General features: G+C 40.1%; 1 protein-coding gene across 1 annotated transcript; it reads left to right on the forward strand.

Annotated features, from left to right (window-relative positions):
• Positions 1207–24599, forward strand: RHAG (Rh-associated glycoprotein). Its single transcript, XM_005696398.2, has 10 exons — positions 1207–1391; positions 12110–12293; positions 12902–13052; positions 14671–14818; positions 15012–15178; positions 16972–17109; positions 17657–17778; positions 23292–23365; positions 23576–23649; positions 24386–24599. Exons 1-10 carry the CDS (start codon positions 1229–1231, stop codon positions 24458–24460), a joined length of 1296 nt encoding a protein of 431 aa, XP_005696455.2. The 5' UTR covers positions 1207–1228; the 3' UTR covers positions 24461–24599.

A 26082-nucleotide genomic window follows, 5' to 3' on the forward strand; every position in this document is an offset into this window, starting at 1 on the left:
CAGATATGCAGATGACACCACCCTTGTGGCAGAAAATGAAGAAGAACTAAAGAGCCTCTTGATGAAAATGAAAGAGGAGAGTGAAAAAGTTGGCTTAGAGCTCAACATTCAGAAAACTAAGATCATGGCATCTGGTCCCATCACTTCATGGGATATAGATGGGGAAACAGTGGAAACAGAGGCAGACTTTATTTTGAGGGGGCTCCAAAATCACTGCTGATGGTGACTGCAGCCATGACATTAAAAGATGCTTACTTCTTGGAAGGAAAGTTATGACAAACCTAGACATCATATTAAAAAGCAGAGACATTTCTTTGCCAAAAAGGTCTATCTAGTCAAGGCTATGGTTTTTCTAGTAGTCATGTATGGATGTGAGAGTTGGACTATAAAAAAAGCTGAGCACCAAAGAATTCATGCTTTTGAACTGTGGTGTTGGAGAAGACTCTTGAGGATCCCTTGGACTGCAAGGAGATCCAACCAGTCCATCCTAAAGGAAATCAGTCCTGAATATTCACTGGAAGGACTGATGCTGAAGCTGAAACTCCAATACTTGGCCACCTGATGCGGAGAGCTGATTCACTGGAAAGGACCCTGCTTCTGGACAAGATTGAAGGCAAGAGAAATGGGTGACAGGGGATGAGGTGGTTGGATGGTATCACTGTACATGAGTTTGAGTAACCTCTGGGAGTTGGTGATGGACAAGGAGGCCTGGAGTGCTACAGTCCATGGGGTCACAAAGAGTCAGACACAACTGAGTGACTGAACTGAACTGAACTGATCTTCTAATGAATATTCAGAGTTGATTTCCTTTAGGATTGACTGGTTTGATCTCCTTCTCCAAGGGACTTATATATACTTTGATGTATATAAATAAATATATATATATATATATAACTTAATCATTTCGGTGTACAGCATTTTTAATTTTAAAATATAATAGAAAGAAAAAAGTTTAGACACTTGTGTGCAAAGGATCATTTCTGTCAGCTGGCTACTGTCGGTCTATACTGTATTTTCTCAAACCAGCATTTACAGCAATCTGATTACAGAGCATAATTTTCTCCAGTGGATGGGCGTTTTCACCCATCTTGCCCCTTTTTTTTCTTGCAGCGTCACTGGAGTGCCTTGAGCCTGTAGCCTAATTCCACACGCAGAGCAGCCCCTCTGCCCTTATCAGCCTCCCACAGCCTGTGAAGCCCTCAGTATGCCTCTGTCCTTTGCCACAAACATGAGGGTCAGGTTCCCCCTCATGGCCATTGGCCTGGAAATTGTCATGATTGTTTTATTTGCATTTTTTGTTCAGTATGAAACGAATAAGAACACTTCCACGAATCCCAACAGCACCGAGTTACCTGCCATGGACACGGAAAAAACCATGGAATCGTATCCTCGTGAGTGAGCCGTCTGCTTCTTGTTGTACATTTTTGGGTTCTCAGAATGTGAGGTCTGTGGCTATTGTAACCTGTAGCACTCTACATTGGAGCCCCTTGTAGAATTATGTGACAGTTCTGAGTGCTAAGGGTATATAAGTTTATGCTGGGACATTTGATCTATGTAGTTCATGTGTTTGGATAGAATCTGTATGTATGAAACTATCAGAACAAGAAGCTGAGAATTGAATTAATTGATCAATTTTTTACCTTCTTTTTCTTTTTTTTAATTAAAAATGTTTTACTGGAGTATAGTTGCTTTACAATATTGTGCTAGTTTCTGTTGTGAGGCAAAGTGAATCAGTGATATGTACACATATATCCCCTCTTTTCTAGATTTCCTTCCCATTTAGGTAAATGACTCTGCTTTTTCTTTGATTACTAGTTCTGCAAGGTATAAAAATATCCCTCCCCCACCGAAAAAAGAAAAAAAAAAGACTTAGAGTTAACTTTGGAGGGGAAACTAGAAACAAAATGTAATGGGGAAAGGGAACCTGGATTTCATGTGAGAGCCCTAAGGTATAAGAAGGGGTATTAAGGATGATACAGGATATAAATGATACTGTTGTTGTTTAGTCGCTAAGTCATGTCTGACTCTTCTGTGACCCCATGGACCACAACTCGCCAGGCTCCTCTGTCCATGGGATTTCCTAGACAAGAATACTGGAGTGGGTTGCCATTTCCTTCTCCAGGGTATTTTCCCACCAGAGGGAAGGAACCCACGTCTCCAGCATTGGCAGGCAGATTCTTTACCACTAAGCCACCAGGGAAGCCCCGGAGATGCTGTACTGAGGGTTTTATAATATTCCGAAAGGAAGACTGTCTGTTCCTCTGAGATGAGAATAGAATTGTGAGCACCGAGCATAGTTTAAAAGCAGAACCCTTCCCTGGGAATGGCGACTGAAAGAAAGAAGGGATTTAGTTTCAAGTTTGGAAGAACAGGTTATGAAATAGTTAGTATAACAATAATAATCACCATTTACTGACTGCCTATGATGAGCCAGGCATACTCCTCACCTTGTTAACCAGGGGGAGAGGTAGTAACATAATCCTATTATATAGACTGGTTTTTTAATGAGGTACAAATAATTTATTATTTATTAAATGTTAAATTGTGTTAAATTATTCTAATAGCAATATTTATTATAGTTCTAGAGCCCATCTCTAAGCTTTTCAAAAACAATGTGACATTTGTTCTTTTATTTCTGCATTTTTTGAGGGAATATATATAATGGGGAGTATTCCCGAGTAGAAATTATGACCTAGAGTTGCTGAGCCAAAATGCACCATCTCAAGTAAAGGACACAGTTAGGGCTGTAAGTCAGAGGCTCCGGGCCCACATCTAGTTCTCTTTACACAGATGTCCAAAAGGATTCTGGTTGCAAGAATTTTACAATTTGCAAGTTCAAGAACACCAAAACAGAAAAGAATTCTGTTCAACTCTGTGCACTTTTGTACATTTCATTTCATTTCATCTTCTATCCTTCTGGCTGTAACTTGAAAGTATTGCTAACAGGATTTTCTGTTATATCAGCTATATATCATACAAGAAACAAAAGAGGAATCAAAAAAAAAATGATGTCAAGGGCAGGATGCTTTTTCCTTTTGCAGAGGAAACATCAAGTCACAGTTGTCAATAATAATAATAATTAACAATTAATGTACTTTGAAACAGCCAACACACACACACACACACACACACACACACACACACCACACCACAATCTCTCCCTCACCATAAGGGCAGTGAGGCTGGGACACAGGCAGGGGTCAGGATAATGGAGGGAGGATTCAAGCAATAGAGGCCCCTGAGGGCCCAGAAGAAAGGCAGTAAGCAGAACACAAAGTGATATTTTACAGGGAAAACAGTCTTATTGCATTCAAAATGCTCTCCACAGCCCAGTCTATAGACAATCCAAAGTTCTCCTTTCTAACAGGTCCACAGATACAAAGAACAGGCTTGTGGTTGCCGAGCAGGAAGAGGGGTCAGGGAGGGATAGCCTGGGAGTTTGGGATTAGCAGGTGCAAACTATTATATAGAGAATGGACAAAGTCCTAGTCATCTAGCACAGGGAAGTATGTTCAATATTCTGTAATAAACCATAAAGCCAAAGGGGAGAGTTGTCTCTTCAGTAAGGTGGCTCTCAAGATGTAAAATTCCACTTAGTACTAATCTTCCAGTTCAGCTACCTTATCACTGGTTAAAATACTTTGTAGAACCGCCCTAGAAATGACATGATTTTACTGATTATATGTATATATTTTTTTCCCCACATTTCAAAACAACCTATGTACACCAAACTTATGTAGCAGCATAAGTCATTGGAGAGAAGTTTATGAAACATTCACTAATTAAGAAGCAAAGTTCAAGTCAACAAATATTTGAGGGTGCCTGCCTAGCACCATGCATTGTGCCAAGCACAGGGATTCAACACAGAAAAGGCTCAGTTCCCGTCTAAGAAGCTCACAGTGCATTACAAGAGTTCTCAGTTGCAGTATGCTGAAAGTCATGAGTTTTTCACAAATAAATCAGTGTGTTAGTCACTATGTTGTGTCTGACTCTTTTCTGACCGTAGCCCAGCAGGCTCCTCTGTCCATGGGATTCTCCAGGCAAGAATACTAGAGAGGATTGCCATGCCTTTCTCCAAAGGATCTTCCTAACCCAGGGTTCGAACCCATGTCTCCAGCATTGCAGGCAGATTCTTTGCCATCTGAGCCACCAGGGAAGATCTAAAAATAAATCAAGTGGGATATTAATTTATATTTGAAACAAATTCAATTGAATATAAGTTTATTCATCCCTCTCACTTACTGCATTCAGCTGTGCAAAGCAAAGAAAGGGGTGAGGTCACACAGACCTGGCCTCTGAACCCATCCCAGGGCACAACCATGGAAGTGGGTGGCACACCCAATGTCACATGGCACGTAATGACGGATCCCAGAGAAACTAATTTGAGAAACTAGCTCTACCCCATATTTTTGGCTTTCATGGAACCCAGCAAAAAGTTGACCACTTTGTTGAGGCAAATAATTTGACAAGAAATGAGGCCTGACTGTGGCTGAGGCTCAGTGGTAAAGAATCCGCCTGCAAAGCAGGAGACGCAGGAGACACAGGTTCAACCCTTGCAAGTGCCCTGGAGGAGGGAATGACAACCCACTCCAGTGTTCTTGTCTGGAAAAAGCCATGGACAGAGGAGTCTGGTGGGCTAGAGTCCACGGAATCTCAAAGAGCTGGACGTGACTGAGCGCGCATGCACACAACTATGACCCAATCCTTGCTAACACGCCGAAAGACTAGAGAAAAGTAGGGTTTAAGAAGAAGGCTCTTTAAAGACTATTAGAAATTCTACAAACACAAGGTGTTTAATGCTTATGGGACATTAAACCACATCAAAGAATTCTTCATCCTCTGTTAAACATTAGAATCCATTAGCCTATCTTGTCACTTTGAGGGGATCATTTGTCCATGTGTGATCTTGTTACATTGTACACTGATCACACTTGAAGAATTACGGAAGATACAGCAACAGATTAGTACAATGATTTATTTTTAAAATCTCCATTTAAGAAGGTCCCTATACTTATTCAGATTCAATTTATTTATTTACTTATGTTTGGCCACGACAAGGCTTGCAGGACCTTAGTTCCCAACCAGGGACTGAATCCAGGTCACAGCAGTGAAAGTGTCAAGTTCTAACCACTGGACTGCCAGAGAATTCCTCCTTCAATTCATTCATTACAAAAGATTCAGCAGTCTAGATGTATGTTACAGGCATAGGGTTACTACAAGTGCAGGAAAACAATTCCTAGGAAATTATTTGCTTGTGTTCTAAATGATACCTGAAATTGTTACAATAACTGAGTTAACATGCTGTGTTTTATCATCTAACAATAAGATACTGGCCTCTGGTATGCTGTCTTTGAGTTGAACAGTTTTGTTTACGTGAAAGAACTGGAAGCAGTGAGTTCAAATAGAACTGAAATCTTGCCTTCTAACTACCTTCTCCACTGAGGGGCTCATTCCAGTTCAGGGCAAAGAAAGCACAAGGAAAACCAAGTAGGCATACACTAACTGGGATGTGTCAGGAGAACACAGGATCCTACTTGAAAGAACACCAATTAGCTGAATTGAGGGGCAATGGCACCCACTCCAGTTCTCTTGCCTGGAAAATCCCATGGACGGAGGAGCCTGGTAGGCTGCAGTCCATGGGGTCGCTAAGAGTCGGACACGACTGAGTAACTTCACTTTCACTTTTCACTTTCATGCATTGGAAAAGGAAATAGCAACCCATTCCAGGGTTCTTTCCTGGAGAATCCCAAGGATGGCGGAGACTGGTGGGCTGCCGCCTATGGGGTCGCACAGAGTCGGACACGATTGAAGCGACTTAGCAGCAGCAGAGAATTAAGAATAAGAACAGTGTGATGATGATAGATTATAACACACTGAAACAAAGGAAAAAGGCTTCAATGAGTCCACAGAAATATACCCTAAAGCAGAGTAAGGGGATCAGTTTGGAGTTCTTTATATACAAATGCCAACTAATTAATACAAAATAAGTAATAGATATAAAAATTATAATTTTGAAATTAAAAAATGTAACAATTGACTCTAGAAAGGTTCACCAACGACTGCTAAAATTATTAGGTAAAAAGTGATTGGGCAACACAGGATGAAATGTATATCCATAGGGAGCCATCTGGCAGAACAGTCTTAAGCAAGTGGTCTGATGTATCATCAGCAGTAATAAGACAAACAAATTATGTGCTACCTGGTATGATGAAATGGCAATTGCACAACACCATCTGTATTAATAGTCTTGCCAAAATATATAGTCTGATTCCAATTTTGGTGAAATAAACAAATGCAAACTGTGGTACATTCCACATTAAAGGCAAATCAATACCACCAGTAAAAAGCATGGTGTGAAGTGAAGTGAAAGTCGCTCAGTCGTGTCTGACTGCTTGCAATCCCATGAACTATATAGTCCATGGAATTCTCCAGGCCAGAATACTGGATTGGGTAGCCTTTCACTTCTCCAGGGGATCTTCCCAACCCAGGGATTAAAACCAGGTCTCCCTCATTGCAGGTGAATTCTTTACCAGCTGAGCCACAGGGGAAACCCAAAAAAGCATGGTGAGAGACTCTAAATTAAAAGAGTCTAAAGACATGTAATAAGGGCTTCTCAGGTGACTCAGTGGTAAAGAATCCACCTGCCAGGGCAGGCGATGCAGGAGACACAGGTTCAATCCCTAGATTGGGAAGATCCCCTAGAAGACAAAACTGCAACCCACTCCAGTATTGCTGGGATAATCCCCTGGACAGAGGAGCCTGGCGGGCTACAGTCCATGGGGTCACAAGAGTTGAGCAACTGAGCATGCACACACAGACACATAACAAACAAAACATATGAAACTTGAGTAGATGAAGGGGATAGAAAAAATCCTATAAAAGGACAATTTGGAAACAGTTAAATAAATTCAAATATAGATTCTAAATCGGATGTTACTGTATCCATGTTATAGTTTTAGATCTGAGGATAATACTGTGGTTATTTAAAACAATGCTCTTTTGCTTAGGAGATTCACACTGAAGTGGTTTAGGGCAAAATGTCATACTTTTCAATGGTTTGAGAGATATATCTGGAAAGAGAGACCAAATACAGAAAATATTAGCAACTGATAAATCTAGCGAAATAGTACATAGCTCTTCAATGTACTATTTTTTCCAAATATTTGAAATATATAGTAACAAAATATGTGAAAGTAGGGGAGGAAAGATACCACTGCTAGGATACTACTTTTCAGAAAAGATAAGTTCAGAATGAACCCCCGAATGGTTCCAAAGATTGGAACTCATCGCTATCTGCATGCAAACAGCTTGCCATCCCTCAGTCATTAAAAAAACAAACAAAACAAAACCAGCCAACCCGCTTCTAATTGGAGAGTGAGTTGAACAGTTTTAACTACCTGATCCAGAAGAATCATTTCTCTGAATAAGAGCCCTGGAATCCCAAAGAGGAACATTCTCAGCGACCCTCACCTGTGAGTCAATTATTCCTGCATAAACTAGGCATCTCCTGAAAAGCTGCAGTTGCCAGACTTTCTGCTGGGTCTCCAAGGAACAAGCCATTTAGAGATTCCTACCTTAACACTTGCACTCACTTTCCTCTGAAAGAATGCCTTACCGGCAGTACTCATTCAATAGTCTATCTGAATAGATGTTAAACGGGCACAGACAAGCACATAAACAAATGAGATAAAACCAGAGGGGCATGCACGGTGTTACAGCTGTGCCCAGCAGCACTGTGCAGAGCGCCTGGTTCCTGAAAGTCATCCAGAAGTAGGCCAGGTAAAGAAGTGTTGGATGTGGAGGAATTCCCTAGAGGGCCAGTGGTTAGAACCCATTGCTCTCAATGCTGGGGCCCCAGGTTCAATCCCTGGTCAGGGAACTAAGATCCTACAAGCCACACAGAGTGCCCCCCCTCCAAAAAGTTGACTGTGGGGAGGAGAGGACATTCTAGGCAGCAGGCATATATAGGAGGTAGAGGGGAAAGAAGGCTCTGTTTCATTTTGTTTGTGGTTGGGGGTGGAAGGGGAGAGTTGAAATCATCAATTACATTTTAAAGTTATCGGGGCTTTAAAAGATATCCTGGTCCAAGCTAAATGTGGTAGTAAAATACAGAATAAAATTACCAGACATTGCCAAATTTACTTTAGAGGCTAAAATTGCCTGCTATGGACAGAAACAGACAAATACTATATGACATCACTTATGTGTGGAATCTAAAAAATAATACAAATGAATCTGTATACAAAACAGATACAGACTCACAGACACAGAAAACAAACTTATGGCTACCAAAGGGGAGCGGAATGGACAAATTAAGAGTATGGAATTAATAGATATAAACTACTCTACCTAAAATAAATAAGCAACAAGGATTTACTATATAGCACAGGGAATCTGATTCAATATCCTGTAAAAACCTATAATGGAATATAATCTGAAAAGAAAAAGTGAATCACAGTGCCTTAAACCTAAAACCAACACAATATTTTAAATCAATTATAATTCAATTTTTAAAAATTGCCAGCTATTGAGAATATCTGATTTAGATGAGATATCAGAGTACTGTCGGAGTACTTCACAGAAGTTCCAACCAGTAAAGAAATACCTTTTTCCTTCCGTAAAGAATTCTTTAATGCAACATAATTTAATTGCAGCATAACACTGACTTCATGACCCTCTCCCTAGTGCTTACCCACAATAAATTCCTAGAGCAGGATGAAAGATAATGCATAATCCTAACTGTTTATAAACCTTTTTATCCATAACTTTTATACAGAATCATTATCTGTTGAGTCAACTTTGTAAGCTCTCTTTAGCAATTTAAATAATAGATGAGGTTCTAGGGGTCTCCCCTAGTGGCTCAGAGGTTAAAGCCTCTACTTGCAATGCGGGAGACCTGGGTTCCATGGGTCCGGAAGATCCCCTGGAGAAGGAAATGGCAACCCACTCCAGTATTCTTGCCTGGAGAATCCCATGGACGGAGGAGCTTGGTGGGCTACAGTCCACCGGGTCGCAAAGTCAGACACGATTGAGCGACTTCACTTTCTTGAGGTTCTTAGGCCCCCTTGTGGCGAAAAGCAGTAACAAGCATGAGATTACAGGAGAAAAAAAAATCGGAGAACTCTCAATACAGGACATCCCTCCCTCCTACAGCACGTCCGGTTTTCCATCAGCTGGAAGAGCTACTCTGGGGACAACTAGGGAAATCAGAATATGACGTGTTAGATTATAATTGCAAATTGTGATTATTCTGCCAGGAATGATGATGGTGTTGTGATTGTGTAGAAAAATGTCCTTAAATTTTTAGGGATACAGAAGTATTTAGGAGTGAAACGTCATGTCTGTTATTTACTTCAAAATATTTCATTAAAAAATAGGAGATGAAGCATGTACATAGCAAAATGCTAACAACTGTTAAATCCAGGTGATAAATATATGTGTGTCCATTATACTATTCTTCTACTTTTCTGTAGATATGAAAAATTTTATAAGAAAAATTAAAAACAAAAGGGGAAAATGTCTGATTTACCACGAAAGGAGGAGGATGGAATCTGAAGAATTATTACTCCTAGTGTGAGACATTAAAAATTGGCTAAGCCAATTTTTAAATTAGTTGGCTATTCCATATTTTTAAATCAGCAGACTATAGGAGGAACAAGACACTCTAGGGGAAAAAAAGAAACACATTTTAGAAAAGTAGCTTGAAGGAATGAAAAAACCCAGTGAAGTCAGTAGACTGGGTTCTTACTTTTATTTTAGTTTTGTGAGTATAAGTAAATTATCTAATTTCTCTGGATCTTAGAGTCTGATCTAAAAGCAAAGTAAAACAAACAAACAACAAAGACTTATTGTACAGCACAAGGAACCCTTATAATAACCTATAATGGGAACACATCTGAGAAGGAATATAGATAGATAGGTATGAATTACTTTGTTATATGTACATTTGAAATTAACACAATATTATAAATCAATTATGCATCAATAAAATAAATATCAGCAAAGGAAGTTGTTGAGCTAGGAGAGACATTAGACTTCATCGAATCCAAACTGTTCTTTAAAAGAGGAGAAAACTGAGTTTCAGAAAGGTCTAGTAAAATCATAGCAAGTCAGTAAGTCAGGCATATTCTCTGAGCTCCATTCCAACTTAGCCTATGACCTAAATCAAATGTTCACATTAAAAAGTGGTAAAAACAATTTGTAAAGAAAAAAAATATATATATATAGTCACCTGTATTTCCAAAACCAAACAGTTTGATAGTTGCCTGTTGATAAGTCAGGTAAAATCCCAGTTCAGAAGTTTTCTGGGTGGATATGCAATGAGATGAGGGTGGGCATTCAGAATGAGGGTATAAGTCAAATTGTTGCCAATATGCATTATCTCACTAGGAAAAAAAGACTACAGCATTCTCTTCTCTGAGACCTCCTTCACAGCTGCTAAGGAAAGAGAATCTTTCGAAATTTATTTTTCCCCTTCTCACCCTCCTCATACTGACTCTCTTGGGAGGTGGAGCCAATGAACAATAAAATAATCAAAAGACTCACTGCCTGGATGGGGTCGAAAAAAGGCTGATGCTGTGTGTGCCTGAATTAGGAAGTTTGGGTCTGGTTTTCTCATTGTCTTTATTCTTAACATTTGCTGGACTCATGCACAAAAGAGACTAGCTTCTAAACTACCAAAAGACCCTTGGGATTCAATACATGATGCCAACCTCTGCCTGTCCTGGTATCTGTCATAGAATAAGACTATAGTGTGGGTTCCCACACTTTCAGCCAGCCCTTTTCAAATACTGGGAACCCTTGGAAACACAGCATCTTCATCCACTTCCAGGTGTGTGATCACTGCCACAGATTAGTGCATCGGATTTAACTTGCAAAGTTTGAAAAAAATGTGATATGTAAGTTATGTCAGAAAGAAAGTCAGGAAAGCTCTACAGAGAGAAGGGGAGCCCCCAAGATGGTGCTATAGACTCTAAGAGCAGCATTAGCCCGAAGGAAGTTTACTGGGGCAGGTTTTATGATCAATACCTGCAGCAGAAGGGTTTAGGCAGAGAGAGAAAGCCTCAGGTGGCCTCATAGGAAACTCTGAAACTGGGATTGTCTAGCTTCAAGTGGCTCTTTTTCCAAGGTGAGGGGATGCTGTTGTGAACCAATCATTGGGTTCAGGTGACCCAAGGGAAAGGCTGTGACTGGACAAGAGCGTTCCTCAGAGAGAAGTGAGAGCTGTCACTCACAGCACTCCCTACAGCCCTGAAAAATGTGAAATAGAGCCTTTTCAGTATTGCAAATGAGAACGCCAAAGTGCCCTGAGGAGAAGTGACTTGCCCAAGGTCACACAGTCATGTGACACTGTTGCGGGAACCTCAGCCTCCATCTCCATCTCCAAGTCAAGAATTTGTTCCTCAAGAGGATACAGCCTTCCTTCCATTGGCTTAGAAAGTGCAAACAAAGACATCAACCCATATGACTTAAATAATGATCTGTTAAGATTTCCATTTGAGACATAAAGATGCCATGTTAATCATTTAGCCAATAGTGCCTCTTTCTCTATATGCAGGCTTTTGTGACAGATTCAGGGGTCAAAAGATGAGAAAGCCCTAAACCCTTCAATCAGGAAACTCACAATCTAGTGCAGGTAATGGACCCCTCATCAAATAACTATTACAGTATGATACGTGGTAAATAAATGGTAATGCAATGTAACAACTGCTAAAGCTGAGGTTTGGGGAAGACTGGAAGAAATATTAATTTTCCCTGGGAGTACTGGGAAAGCCTGCAAGAACAGGTGATTCTGGTACTGTATTTAGCAAAGGTGTCCTCACGTGGAAAGTAACGGAAAACTCTTCGGGAAGAGGATGGAAGACATATTAGTATGATAGTGCATAGTCTTCCAAGACAAGGCTCGAGCACTGAATCACTTGCCCAAGGTCGCCTTGCGGGTAAGTAGCCACGCTGGCACTGCAGCCCAGCCTTTGGCTGTGCAGTTAACTTTCCTTTTGTAGTATTTTCTGAAAAAGATGCAGCACTTTGTAAATGGAATATACTATGATGTCACACTTTCTCAGTGCTCCCCTTATGCAGATTTCTTTTTCTTTCTCCCCTTTTGCAGACTTCCAAGATGTGCACGTTATGGTATTCGCTGGGTTCGGCTTCCTCATGACCTTCTTGCGGAAATATGGCTTCAGTGGTGTGGGCATCAACCTACTCATAGCTGCTCTGGGACTCCAATGGGGCACTTTTATACAGGGGCTCTTTCGTAGCCACGGACAGAGATTCCAAATAGAAATCAAAAAGTGAGCACCCATTACTTTCCAATCATGTTTTCAGAGCAGTTGTTTCTCCTCTTAGTCCCCTGAAAGTCAGCCTCTGAACTAGTTTGCAGATTGTCTCCCTTCCATGAAACAAATATCATTGGGATCCAAGGATGTAAATCAATGCCTTGCTCGACTGAGATGAGCCATATATTCATGTCTATATCCTCTCTGATTTGACTTTAAGGGTATGAGAAATCCCCTTCCATAAAATTATTATTCCTTTCATTTCAGCTAGAGAGAGCAAAAATCCTTCTTTAGTAATTTTTCTGAGACTGTTTTTGACATGTAAAGGCTCTAGAAGGTAATTCGTTTATCAGATCAACAGAAATAAGGTAAAACCCTAAAAGAAGTAAAGAACAGGTAGGCTAAAGGAAATGCAAGAGTAACTAAAAATTGCATGGTGAATGGAGGTGGGGGTGGGCAAGGAAGTGGGAGAGGATAAAAGTAGGTCTGGAAGAAGCACCTGACGGGAGGGAACAGATGGGGAGAGGGGGCTTGAACTCTGGACAAGAGGATGCTATACTCATTACAACTCACATATTTGAGGTGTGCATTGTTTTTCAACGTCTTCTTTCTTCTTCCCTCAGCATGATACAAGCAGACTTCAGTACAGTCCCAGTTCTGATTTCTTTTGGAGCTGTCCTGGGAAAAACAAGTCCAATCCAGATGCTGATCATGACAATTTTAGAAATTGCTGTCTTTGCTGCCAATGAATTTCTGGTTTTTGAGATATTTTTGGTAAGGGTTCAGTTGACACTTACCTAGCTTTGAACAGCACAACACATGTTAGATGCCCACCGTAAATAAGCAGGGACAAACCTTGGTGGCCACGACACCATAGCAAGTAATAATCATAGTCATCATTTGAGTAACTATTGTAAACTAGAAATTCTATAAACATTACCTACTTGCATTGACACCACAACAGTGTTAGACAGGTATTATGATGCATCATTATGATTCATTTATATACAATGAAACTGATGATCACAGATACTGAATGACCAACTTGCCTGAATCTGAATTTAAATCCAGAATTTCCCAGCTCTACAACTCTTTTTATGTAAATACACTTCCTATCAATGACCAGTTCCTATTTATATTTCAACTACTAAGTGAATTGCCCTTTCAAAGTCTTTTATTAAAGCTTAGATCAAATGTCTTCCCCTCCATGAAAATCTGATTGATTCCCCCAAGGGAAATCGAATATGTCGGGCACTCTCCAGTATTTCATTTATTCTCGTTGTTGTTCAGTCGCTAAGTTGTGTCCATCATTTGGGGACCTCATGGACTACAGCACACCAGGCTCCTCCATCCTCTACTGTCTTCCAGAGTTTACTCAAATTCATGTCCATTTACATTTCTTTTGAACATGTAACTTGATAACAAATACTTTGGCAAATTTCTAGGTATCATGTGTTGGTGATTCAGCTGCAAACGTCTCTTCATAGAGTTTACAGTCTAGTGAGAGAGACAGACATCCAACAAATTTTCGTACATTCAACCACCTACCCATAGAATCACAAACACACACACAATTATTACTATAAATTGCAACACATACTATGAAAAATAAATAGAAGGGCTCTGAGGAAATATACCTAGAAGACCTAATTTAGCCTGTGGAATCAAGGAAGGTTTCTTTGAGGAAAGTGGCAGCTAAACTGGACCTGAAAGGTATGTAAGAGTTTATCAAGCATGAAAATTTAAATAAATTAATAAATTTGTATCATTTTTCTACTTTAATAAGTACACAGCAATGCCTTGGGTTTGGCACTCTGAACTTTCCCTCTAGAGACAAGAACTGTAGGAAAATGGATCATATCCACCCAGTGTTCTAAAGAGGGACTAAAATATATTTTTCAAATGAATCTTGGACCTCAATTGGTTTTCATGTCATCATAGCAGAGTCAATGAATGCAAAAGTCATACTTGTTTTGTATCAGGTGCAATGCATAATATCGCACTAAGAATCTGTCTAACCTGAAAAAGTAACCTGAAATGTATTGAGTGCCCACTAAAGACCTAGCCCTTGAAAAACATGGTCCCATCTAAATCCCACCACAAACTGTACTGGCTGGGTAACATTTCTCCATTTCACACAACTGGAGATTCAAAGAAGCAGAATAATTTGTCTAAAGTCACATCAGAGAAGTACCTGACCTAGGACTGAAAGTCAGTTCTGTGTTGCTCCAATGCCTGTGCCTTTTTTTTACATGATCCTGTTTTATTCCCCTTTCTCTGACACATTCATTCTCTCTCTTATCTTTTTTGTTTAATGCATGAAGCAGTCCTTAATGACCTCCCTCCTGTATTGAGTGTCAGCTCCATTTACATGAATGCTTCCACCCCTCAGGCCTCTGATATTGGAGAATCGATGACCATCCATGCCTTTGGGGCTTACTTTGGTTTGGCTGTAGCAGGCATCTTGTATCGATCAGGATTGAAAGAAGGACATCCCAATGAAGAGTCTGTATACCACTCAGACTTGTTTGCGATGATTGGTGAGTTGGGATGAAGTTGCCTGATTCTTGTCTATTTGCTCAGACACAAGGGAATGCCTCTCTAGCCCCCTAACTCTTAGATAACAAAGCCTAAAAGTAAAGACAGCATGTCTGTGCCCAAGGTAAACGACTTCCTCTGGACTGTCTTTCATATTCAGAACGATTAGTAATATCTGTTTGTAATTTACTGCAGGGTCTCTTTTCTTATGGATATTTTGGCCTAGCTTTAATTCTGCCACTGCTAGTGATGCAAAGAAACAGTACAGGGCCATCGTGAACACATACTTCTCTCTCGCTGCCTCCGTGGTCATAGCCTATGCATGTTCCAGCCTTCTCGAGAGCCAAGGCAAGCTCAATATGGTGAGTGCCATGTTAACCCCCATGGAAGTTTGCTAAGCGACCCTGATGGCTGCTCTGATGAGTAACTCATTTCTGCATCACTGCTGAGCTGCCCGAACAAATCACAACCCTGCAGACCTTAGAGAATAATCTGAAAATAACATTCCTTTATTTTTCAGATGTGTACTGTGACAAATTAAAAAAATATTATCAAGAAATTTACAGTTTTACAGGGAATATAGTCAGGTTTCCCAGGTGGCTTAGTGGGTAACACACTAAGGAGATGCAGAAGACAAAGTTCCAATCCCCCAGTTGGGAAGATCCCCTGGAGGAGGGCATGGCAACCCACTCCAGTGTCTTGCCTCGAAGAGTCCATGGACAGAGGAGCCTGGCCGGCCACAGTCCATGGAGTTGCAAGAGTCGAACATGACTGAAGCGACTGAGCATGCGCACAGGAATATAATCAAGCAAAAAATCAAAGATCTGAAACATGTTTCTTTATTGATAGAGCCAACTGTCCCCAGGTTTTCAGAAAATCTTTCTTAGAAACACTTTCTGTAAGGGTAGAAAAAGAGTGGGAGAATGCAAGTTGATTCTATTTTTCTAACAGCAAATATTTTAAAGAAATAACAACTAAATGTACTGTGGGATCCTGAATAGTGGTTTAGTTGCTAAGTCGTGTCAGAGGAGCCTGGTAGGCTATAGTCCATGGGATTCTCCAGGCAAGAATACTGGAGTGGGTTGCCATTTCCTTCTCCAGGGATCCTGAATAGGATTCTGGAAAAGAAAAGGGATATTAGTGGGAATATTGGTAAAATTCAAATCAGGTCTTCAATAGTAGTACACCAATGCTAATTTCTTAGTTCTGTGATCATGTAAGATGTTAACATTGAGGGGAACTGGATGTGGTATATATGGAAATCCTCTGCAATATTTTTGCAACTTTTACATGTCTATAATTATTTCAAAATAAAACATTTTTTAAAATCCCCCATAATGGTTTTTTTTTTAGTTTCTTGCCTATGAGCTGAAGAAATGTCAGTGAAGGAATAATCCTCAAATCGGCCACTCTTCTAAACTGAGAGAGAAAAAAGATATTGTATCAAAATATTTCTAAACATAGCTAAGAACATGTCTTTCAGTTCTCTACAAATTGTTTCATGAGAAAAAAAAAAAACAAAAACAATTAAAAGAAGCAATCATGCATGGCTCAGTGGATCTCTTTCAAAAGTACTGACAACCTTTTTTCCTTTGGCAGAACAGCCAGAATATAAGTTTTCTGATGAATTCTGGTAAATGGAAACTGGTCCCTCTTTCCAGCATTCTCAAATGTTCTCAGAACAGTGACACTTGGTTAAAGCTGTTGGATGTGTAATACGTGCATTTCAATGCCTTTACATCCTGTCCTTGATTAGTGGAATATCACGGACTCAGCAAAGCACACAGCAGCCATAAGCCTGTTTCAGTTCACAGTAACCATAAACGCATTCCAAAGCTGCATAGAGAGGCAGAACACTGCCAGAATAACTGCTGCATATTCCCTCCCTCCCACAACTTCTCTTGCTTCTGCCACATCCCTTCCCACCCTAGTCTTACTAACTCGATCTCTCGTGCACAACCGAGGAACCCTATAAGAAAGATGCTACAGGTCAACTGCTGAGAAGAAGGGCCTTCTGGAACTATAAAGAGCCTTCTTAAATAAGAATCCATAACCCTTCCAACTGAAGAATGTGTGTGGAATCCATCAAACCCAAGATTGCTACAGACCTTCTGAACTCCTGCTCCTCTCACTCACATTTCTGTGCCCCACACAGGTTCACATTCAGAATGCAACTCTGGCTGGAGGAGTGGCTGTGGGCACGTGTGCGGACATGGAGATTCCCCCCTATTATGCTATGATCATTGGGAGCATCGCAGGAGTGGTCTCCGTGTTTGGGTTCAAGTTCCTGACTGTAAGTATTAACAGACACTCTCAGTCAAACTTTGGACCTGCCCCATCACCTTCTCATATCCCACCAGCAGAGAAACGCTATGAAAAGTCCTTTCTTAAGCACCTCTTCTTGGAGCACTCAACATGTCAGTGTTCCAGTGGTTTCTACTCTTTCTTGCCTTCTTTTTTGGATATCGGTTACTTGTAAAAATATGAACTGAATGTTAAGTACTTGTATTACTTTTCTCAGTTTTTATTGTGATTGACATTTGTTGATGATGTTTGCTTTGCATAATTAAAGACTCTGAGCCCTTTCCAGAGGATTTAAGATCCCACCAGTAGGTAAGAAGGAGCAGGACTTAAAATCACTTACTGTCACATCCATCTTCCTAAGACTGAAATGAGAAGTTTTGCCACCAGTGTATTCATATTCTTTGATGTAAGTGGGTTTCAGATGTAGATGGGAAACTGGCCTGGACATAAAAATTTTCCTGCATGTTCATTTACTTTAGTCACAGGGCTCTCTATAGCTAACAAAATAATAAGGCTTCCTCTTTTTACAATTTCAGCCATTTTTCACTACTAAACTGAGGATCCATGACACATGTGGGGTCCATAACCTACATGGCTTACCTGGTGTGATAGGAGGCCTTGCTGGCATCATCACCGTAGCCTTGGAGAAATCTGACTCGTGAGTGAAAGAATATATTTTCCTGTTACCCAAGGTCAAGTGCTGTTTCCTCTCACTCTTGGAGAAACCCAGTGATAAGAGTTTTTTCTTTAGCAATCCAGACCACAGTTTGTAAGTACTGTTCTTACTGAAGCCAAAGAGACATAACAGGGCCAAAGAAACATTTCCCAATTTGCATTTTAATAATCTGAATAGACACATGAGAGTAAATAGGCTTGATTCTTGCTCAGTGGCCAGATTTGGGGTAGATTTCATGGTTAAGAGTCTAGTCCTTGGGTATACAGACTTAGCAACAACTTAATTTAATCAAGAGGAGTTGAGGGGGCAAACGTTGGAAAGTCCATTCACATATGTGGACAAAATTCACACATATCTCACACAGTAGATACAATACTTTGTCCTAGAGTCAAGCCTACTTACTCATATGTGTCTATTCAGATTATGAAAATGCAAATTGGGTTTATTGGTAAACATAGAACAAGGAGAAGTTAACATACTTAGGGGACAATTTTTCAAATCATAGCAGCCTAACTTTAATAAAGCTGTTAATTTTGTCTAATCCAGCATTTTCCAAGTCTATTTTATCATGAAATACTTTTCATCAGAAACATCTTTTAATGCCTTGTAAAAGATCTTGGTAAATTCTGGTAAAATTAACAGACAGCTTAAAAAAGAAGAAAATCAAATGAGTATCATGATGGTGTGATCACTCACCTAAAGCCAGACATCTTGGAATGTGAAGCCAAGTGGGCCTTAGAAAGCATCACTATGAACAAAGCTAGTGGAGGTGATAGAATTCCAGTTGAGCTATTTCAAATCGTGGAAGATGATGCTGTGAAAGTGCTACACTCAGTATGCCAGCAAATTAGGAAAACTCAGCAGTGGCCACAGGACTGGAAAAGGTCAGTTTTCATTCCAATCCCAAAGAAAGGCAATGCCAAAGAATGCTCAAACTACCGCACAATTGCACTTATCTCACACGCTAGTAACGTAATGCTCAAAATTCTCCAAGCCAGGCTTCAGCAATATGTGAACCGTGAACTCCCTGATGTTCAAGCTGGTTTTACAAAAGGCAGAGGAACCAGAGATCAAATCACCAACATCCGTTGGATCATCAAAAAAGCAAGAGAGTTCCAGAAAAACATCTATTTCTGCTTTATTGACTATGCCAAAGCCTTTGACTGTGTGGATCACAATAAACTGTGGAAAATTCTGAAAGAGATGGGAATACCAGACCACCTGACCTGCCTCTTGAGAAATCTGTATGCAGGTCAGGAAGCAACAGTTAGAACCGGACATGGAACAACAGACTGGTTCCAAATAGGAAAAGGAGTACATCAAGGTTGTATATTGTCACCCTGCTTATTTAACTTATATGCAGAGTACATCGTGAGAAACGCTGGACTGGAAGAAGCACAAGCTGGAATCAAGATTGCTGGGAGAAATATCACTAACCTCAGATATGCAGATGACACCACCCTTATGGCAGAAAGTGAAGAGGAGCTAAAAACCCTCTTGATGAAAGTGAAAGAGGAGAGTGAAAGGTTGGCTTAAAGCTCAACATTCAGAAAACTAAGATCATACATCTGGTCCCATCACTTCAAGGCAAATAGATGGGGAAACAGTGGAAACAGAGGCAGACTTTATTTTGGGGGCTCCAAAATCACTGCAGATGGTGATTGCAGCCATGAAATTAAAAGACGCTTACTCCTTGGAAGGAAAGTTATGACCAACTGGACAGCGTATTAAAAAGCAGAGATATTACTTTGCCAACAAAGGTCCGTCTAGTCAAGGCTATAGTTTTTCCAGTGGTCATGTATGGATGTGAGAGTTGGACTATGAAGAAAGCTGAGTGCCAAAGTATTGATGCTTTTGAAGTGTGGTGTTGGAGAAGACTCTTGAGAGTCCCTTGGACTGCAAGGAGATCCAACCAGTCCATTCTGAAGGAGATCAGTCCTGGGTGTTCTTTGGAAGGAATGACACTGAAGCTGAAACTCCAGTACTTTGGCCACCTCATGCGAAGAGTTGACTCATTGGAAAAGACTCTGATACTGGGAGGGATTGGAGGCAGGAGGAGAAGGGGATGACAGAGGATGAGATGGCTGCATGGCATCACGGACTTGATGGACGTGAGTTTGAGTAAACCCTGGGAGTTGGTGATGGACAGGGAGGCCTGGCATGCTGCCATTCATGGGGTTGCAAAGAGTTGGACACAACTGAGTGACTGAACTGAACTGAAATATATATTAAATATTCAACCTCACTAGTAATCAAAGAAATGCAAATTAAAACAAGTTATCCATTTTTCAGTATATAATATTGATAAAGATATTATAAATTATAATACTGAATGGTGGCTAAAGTGACAAAGTTCAGTTCAGTTCAGTCACTCAGTTTTGTCCAACTCTTTGCGACCCCATGAGTTGCAGCATGCCAGGCCTCCCTGTCCATCACCAACTCCCGGAGTTCACTCAGACTCACATCCATCGAGTCTGTGATGCCATCCAGCCATCTCATCCTTGGTCATCCCCTTCTCCTCCTGCCCCCAATCCCTCCCAGCATCAGAGTCTTTTCCAATGAGTCAAGTCTTCGCATGAGGTGGCCAAAGTACTGGAGTTTCAGCTTTAGCATCATTCCTTCCAAAGAAATCCCAGGGCTGATCTCCTTCAGAATGGACTGGTTGGATCTCCTTGCAGTCCAAGGGACTCTCAAGAGTCTTCTCCAACACCACACTTCAAAAGCATCAATTCTTCGGTGCTCAGCTTTCTTTATAGTGCAACTCTCACATCCATACATGACCACTGGAAAAGCCATAGCCTTGACTAGACAGACCTTAGTTGGCAAAGTAATGTCTCTGCTTTTGAATATACTATCTAGGTTGGTCATAAGTTTTCTTCCAAGGAGTAAGCATCTTTTAATTTCATGGCTGCAATCACCATCTGCAGTGATTTTGGAGCCCCCCCAAAAAATAAAGTCTGACACTGTTCCCACTGTTTCCCCATCTATTTCCCATGAAATGATGGGACCAGATGCCATGCTCTTCGTTTTCTGAATGTTGAGCTTTAAGCCAACTTTTTCGCTCTCCTCTTTCACTTTCATCAAGAGGCTTTTTAGCTCCTCTTCACTTTCTGCCATAAGGGTGGTGTCATCTGCATATCTGAGGTTATTGATATTTCTTTCGGCAATCTTGATTCCAGCTTGTGTTTCTTCCAGTCCAGCATTTCTCATGATGTACTCTGCATAAAAGTTAAATAAGCAGGGTGACAATATACAGTCTTGACGTACTCCTTGTCCTATTTGGAACCAGTCTGTTGTTTCATGTCCAGTTCTAACTGTTGCTTCCTGACCTGCATACAGATTTCTCAAGAGGCAGGTCAGGTGGTCTGGTATTCCCATCTCTTTCAGAATTTTCCACAGTTTATTGTGATCCACACAGTCAAAGACTTTGGCATAGTCAATAAAGCAGAAATAGATGTTTTTCTGGAACTCTCTTGCTTTTTCCATGATCCAGCGGATGTTGGCAATTTGATCTCTAGTTTCTCTGCCTTTTGTAAAACCAGCTTGAACATCAGGGAGTTCACGGTTCACTTATTGCTGAAGCCTGGCTTGGACAATTTTGAGCATTACGTTACTAGCGTGTGAGATGAGTGCAATTGTGTGGTAGTTTGAGCATTCTTTGGCATTGCCTTTCTTTGGGATTGGAATGAAAACTGACCTTTTCCAGTCCTGTGGCCACTGCTGAGTTTTCCAAATTTGCTGGCATATTGAGTGCAGCACTTTCACAGCATCTGACTTCCCTGTAGCTCAAATGGTAATGAATCTGCCTGGAGGCAAGAGACCAGGGTTTGATACCTGGGTTGGGAAGTTCCTCTGGAGAAGGGAATGGCAATCCACTCCAGTATTCCTGCCTGGAGAATTCCTTGGATAGAAAAGCCTGGTGGGCTATAGTTAGTGGGGTTGCAAAGAGTCGGACACGACTGAGCGACTAACACAAAGTAACAAAATGGAGATATAAATTGTACAAGTTCCTATTTGGAAAAGGCCTAATTAAGTCTATAAACTTTTACAAATAATCCCATTTCTAGTTAAGTTTTATTTTAGGGAAATTATTGGACAAGTCCATAAGCATGTTCATAAGAGGATTTATTCTCACAGCATATTTAAAAATATGAAACATAAGTTGAAATCTAAATATTCCATCTATAGAACTGTAATTACAGTATATTTGTATAGTGTCATACTCTGTAGCAATAAACCTATGATCCAGATCTACATTTATTGACATAAAAGAACATTAAGATTTAATGTGAAAACCCAGTATCATGATATGATTACATTTTTATAAAAATACTTGTTTATATTTTACATGTTTATACTGATAGGATTGAAGGGAAATTAAACTTTTCCCCTTCTTTTTCTTAAGGGTTTTGTATATTTTTACAATAATCATACATTTCTTGGACAACTTTTCCTTCAGTAGAAAGAGATTAAACCCTTTAAACTGAGAGAGAGAGAGAGAGAGAACGAAATCTGAGTCAGTACATTCTTTCCCTTGAAGGATGAGGAATAAAGAGCAACACACTTTCCTCTTCCAGCCGTTTGCTGTCCTGCAATCACTTATTTGATCTTTCAACTATTTGTTAACTGCCTTTTAAGAGGCATTTGCTAAGGAGATTCCCACACTCCTAGTTCTTTTGACAGCTTTATGCATTTCTATAGCTTTTTATCATATTCTTCTATTCCCCAAATTATAAGGAATTTTTCATTCACTTCATTTCAAGGTAACTACTTCTAAGATACAGAAAGAAAGAAAGAAAATGAAGTTGCTCAATCGTGTCCGACTCTTTGCGGCCCCGTGGACTGTAGCCTACCAGGCTCCTCCGTCCATAGAATTTTCCAGGCAAGAGTACTGGAGTGGGTTGCCATTTCCTTCTCCAGGGGATCTTCCCAACCCAGGGATAGAACCCGGGTCTCCCGCATTGCAGGCAGACACTTTATCATCTGAGCCACCTGGGAAGCCCTTCTGAGATACAGAGACACACTTTAATATCTCGTCCCTACACTACATGCTAAAATCAGCTTTTCTGATTTTTCATTTCATCACAATTATTTCTAGGGGGATGGGGTAAGGAGAGATGTCAGTTTCCATTTGTTTTGCTCATTGCTCCTTTCTCACCGCCTAGAAGGGAAGCTGGCACAGAGCAAGCACCCAATAAATATTTGTTGAATCTGATCTCCAATTACATTTTTAGAAATACTAAACCCTTTCTGAGGAAGATACTTTCATCATTTTTGAAGAGAAAGGTGGTTCTTGTATATGTGCTTATAAGAATTTGTGAACATTGATTAAGAGTTTCAAAGAAAATATATGAGATTAAAGAAAAATTGTAATAACTGTTTGCTGGTATGTCATGCCGCACTCTGGCCTGAAGGTGGCAAGCATGCACACCCTCGGGAGATGCGGGATTTTTTTGGCATCTTGGACAAACAATTCTGTATTTTTGGCCTCCTAGGACTGCAGCGGTCAGTCAAGTAGCTGCGCTAGGTTCTTCCATTGCAACAGCACTTGTTGGAGGGCTAATCACAGGTGAGCATAAAAAATAAGCATTTCCCTCTACCTCATGCTCTCAGCATAATAGATCTTATTAAACACTGATAAACTTAAAATTTTTCTACACTTCTGACAGTAATCATGTAAGCTCCAGGGGATGACTTTATAACAGTATTTTAATTACTAAGCAAGTTGATTTTCCTTTTCAGCCTCATAACATGACTTATTTTCTCCCCGCTTTCACAGGTGCGATTTTAAAGATACCTTTCTGGGCACAACCACCTGATGAGGACTGCTATGATGATTCTGTTTATTGGGAGGTACTGTGTAGTGTTCTAAGGATGCATATGATGACCATACTAGGCAAAGCTCTGCCCTCCACGTGTCTAGATGTCTGTGTGACATCCTTAGGACAAAATTGGTTGAGCTCCCCACTTATAGAGAGAAATTGAAACAATGTGCCCAGAAAAATAAAATCAGAAGCTATAATATCTTGCAAAGCAGAAACTAGATGAAGGAAAAACAGACTTTAGTTGACAAGTGCCCTTTCACTCCTCCAAGAGCAATAAAAAAAAAAAAAAAAAAGGAAAGCTCCTCATAAAAATATAGGAACCCTGGGCAGCCGTGTGAGATTTCACATCACACATAAGTAGACCAAGCCGATGGGACATGCAGGGTTGAAGAATCTTGGTGAGGATACAAGAAGTTCTGTGACTCAAGAAACATTAGCTTCTTTCCATCCTCCAGTTTCTACCTCTTTATTTCATTGACATTTTCTTCCAAATTATTTCCTGCAAAGCCTAAGAGTGATAGATACTTGGATGCGTTCAAATGAGATTTTCAAAGAGAACAGGTTTGCGGAAGAGAATGTAGTCAGGATGGGTGGGATAAATATTTTTTTTCTTTTGTTTCTTCCCAACTCAAACAATTTTTATTCCCAGTTCTTTCTATACGAATAAGAATTACAGAAAATATCTTTGTTTCGAAACTAACCTTTGATAAGCCCAGTGAAAGAAACTATAAAAAGTGCCTTAATCCTTTTTTTTTTTCCTTAAGGTTCCTATGAGGACAGAATATGACAACCGTTTCCATGAACTTCTCGACCACCTCCCATTAGAACGTGAAGCCTAAAAGCCTGTGCCTCAGCTTCTTTTCCCATTATCTAGACTTGAAACAAAATGGCAGCATCCAATGAGTATATGGAATGGAATGGATAGATCCTGAGCCCCACATATCCAGTGTGAAAACACTTTAACAAAATCTGGAGCTGTCTCTTCACATCAGTGATTGTTTAATTGAAGAAATGTGACTCATACAACAGATGGTCAAATGGATTCTTGCCAGTGGGTAGTTACAGGGTGAATATTCCACATATTTTCTTATATTTTTTTCCACATGGAGGAGGATTTACAATGAAACCAGCACTTTCTAATCATGTCAGTTCCTTAATGTACATACTATATCTTCAATCCCAAAGATTATAACTGAAGCCAATGAAAATAATTTATGTAAGAAATAAGGAAATGTACGTATGTAAACAGTAATATGATATTTTTTTGACAGTGCTTTCTGGATTTTAAAAATGGTCTATTTTAGAAGAATTGTGTTTTATTTGGCAGACTTGCTGAGGATTTAAATTCAGGAGGCATTCTCTGAAATAGCTTTGAGGACTGTTCCAAAGAGTGGGAGTAGGGGGGGCGGGGGCAGACAGGATACATAGGAGTTTTTCAACAAAGACCAGGTGATCAAAACATCAAAAAATTACTGATTAAAGAAAACCAGGTATTTCAAGTTAAGGAATGTAACTCTTTTCTAAGTATGGGAAGATGCAAAAGTCTGAGCTCACTGAAATCATTCATTTGATTTGCACCTTAGCTCTCTAGGGTCAATTCTTATTCTTTTCCTTCCTGAGTCCCCTCAAGGTGCACTGTTGAAGGTGCCTGCAGTAACTGGGGGCTTGATGGTGGGCATTCTGTGTTTTTATCCTGAGTGCCTTCAAGGCTCACCCTTGGGAAGAGAGTTAATGGCTAATGGCTGCAAAATCTTTCGTATTCTGATATGGCAGGCAATATTTTTCATTTACAGTTTGAATATTCTTATACTTCATTTCTTTTGCATGTTTACTATTTGAAACAAGAGCTCAAATGCTATCTATAAGTCTATTTTGTATAAAATGCCAGTGGATTAAATGTCATTATAAAATTAAATGTTTGTCTTTGGCTCTTTTTTCTTCTGTGGTTAGAATTCACTTTAGTAACAAGCACCTGCCCACACACACACACACATACACCACACACTCTTCATATTTAGTCCATACTCAATTCAGAGAAATTGTTACTATGTAACAACTTAATGAAATTTGCCCATTCCGGTCCATTTTATTTCACTGATTCCTAAAATGTTGATGTTCAGTCTTGCCATCTCCTGTTTGACCACTTCCAGTTTACCTTGATTCATGGACCTAACATTCCAGGTTCCTAAGCAGTACTGTTTTTTACAGCATCAGACTTTATTTTCACCACCAGACACATCTGCATCTGGGCATTGTTTCCAGTTTGGCCCAGCTTCTTCATTCCTTCTGAAGCTATTTCTCCACTCTTCTCCAGTAGGATTTTGGACACCTACTAACCTGGAAAGTTCATCTTTTGGTGTCATATCTTTTTATCTTTTCATACTATTCATGGGGTTCTCAAGGCAAGAATGCTGAAGTGGTTTGGCATTCCCTTCTCCAGTGGACCACATTTTGTCAGAAC

The sequence above is a fragment of the Capra hircus genome, chromosome 23 (genome assembly GCF_001704415.2).
Source record: "Capra hircus breed San Clemente chromosome 23, ASM170441v1, whole genome shotgun sequence".
NCBI lineage: Eukaryota > Metazoa > Chordata > Mammalia > Artiodactyla > Bovidae > Capra > Capra hircus.

Bases quoted from the DNA above. Each gene is read 5' to 3' on its own strand.
- RHAG (XM_005696398.2), top strand. From the start codon at position 1,229: ATGAGGGTCAGGTTCCCCCTCATGGCCATTGGCCTGGAAATTGTCATG. The intron at 13,053-14,670 runs GTAAGGGTTCAG...TCCACCCCTCAG, and splicing joins TGGTTTTTGAGATATTTTTG to GCCTCTGATATTGGAGAATC. The intron at 14,819-15,011 runs GTGAGTTGGGAT...AATTTACTGCAG, and splicing joins AGACTTGTTTGCGATGATTG to GGTCTCTTTTCTTATGGATA.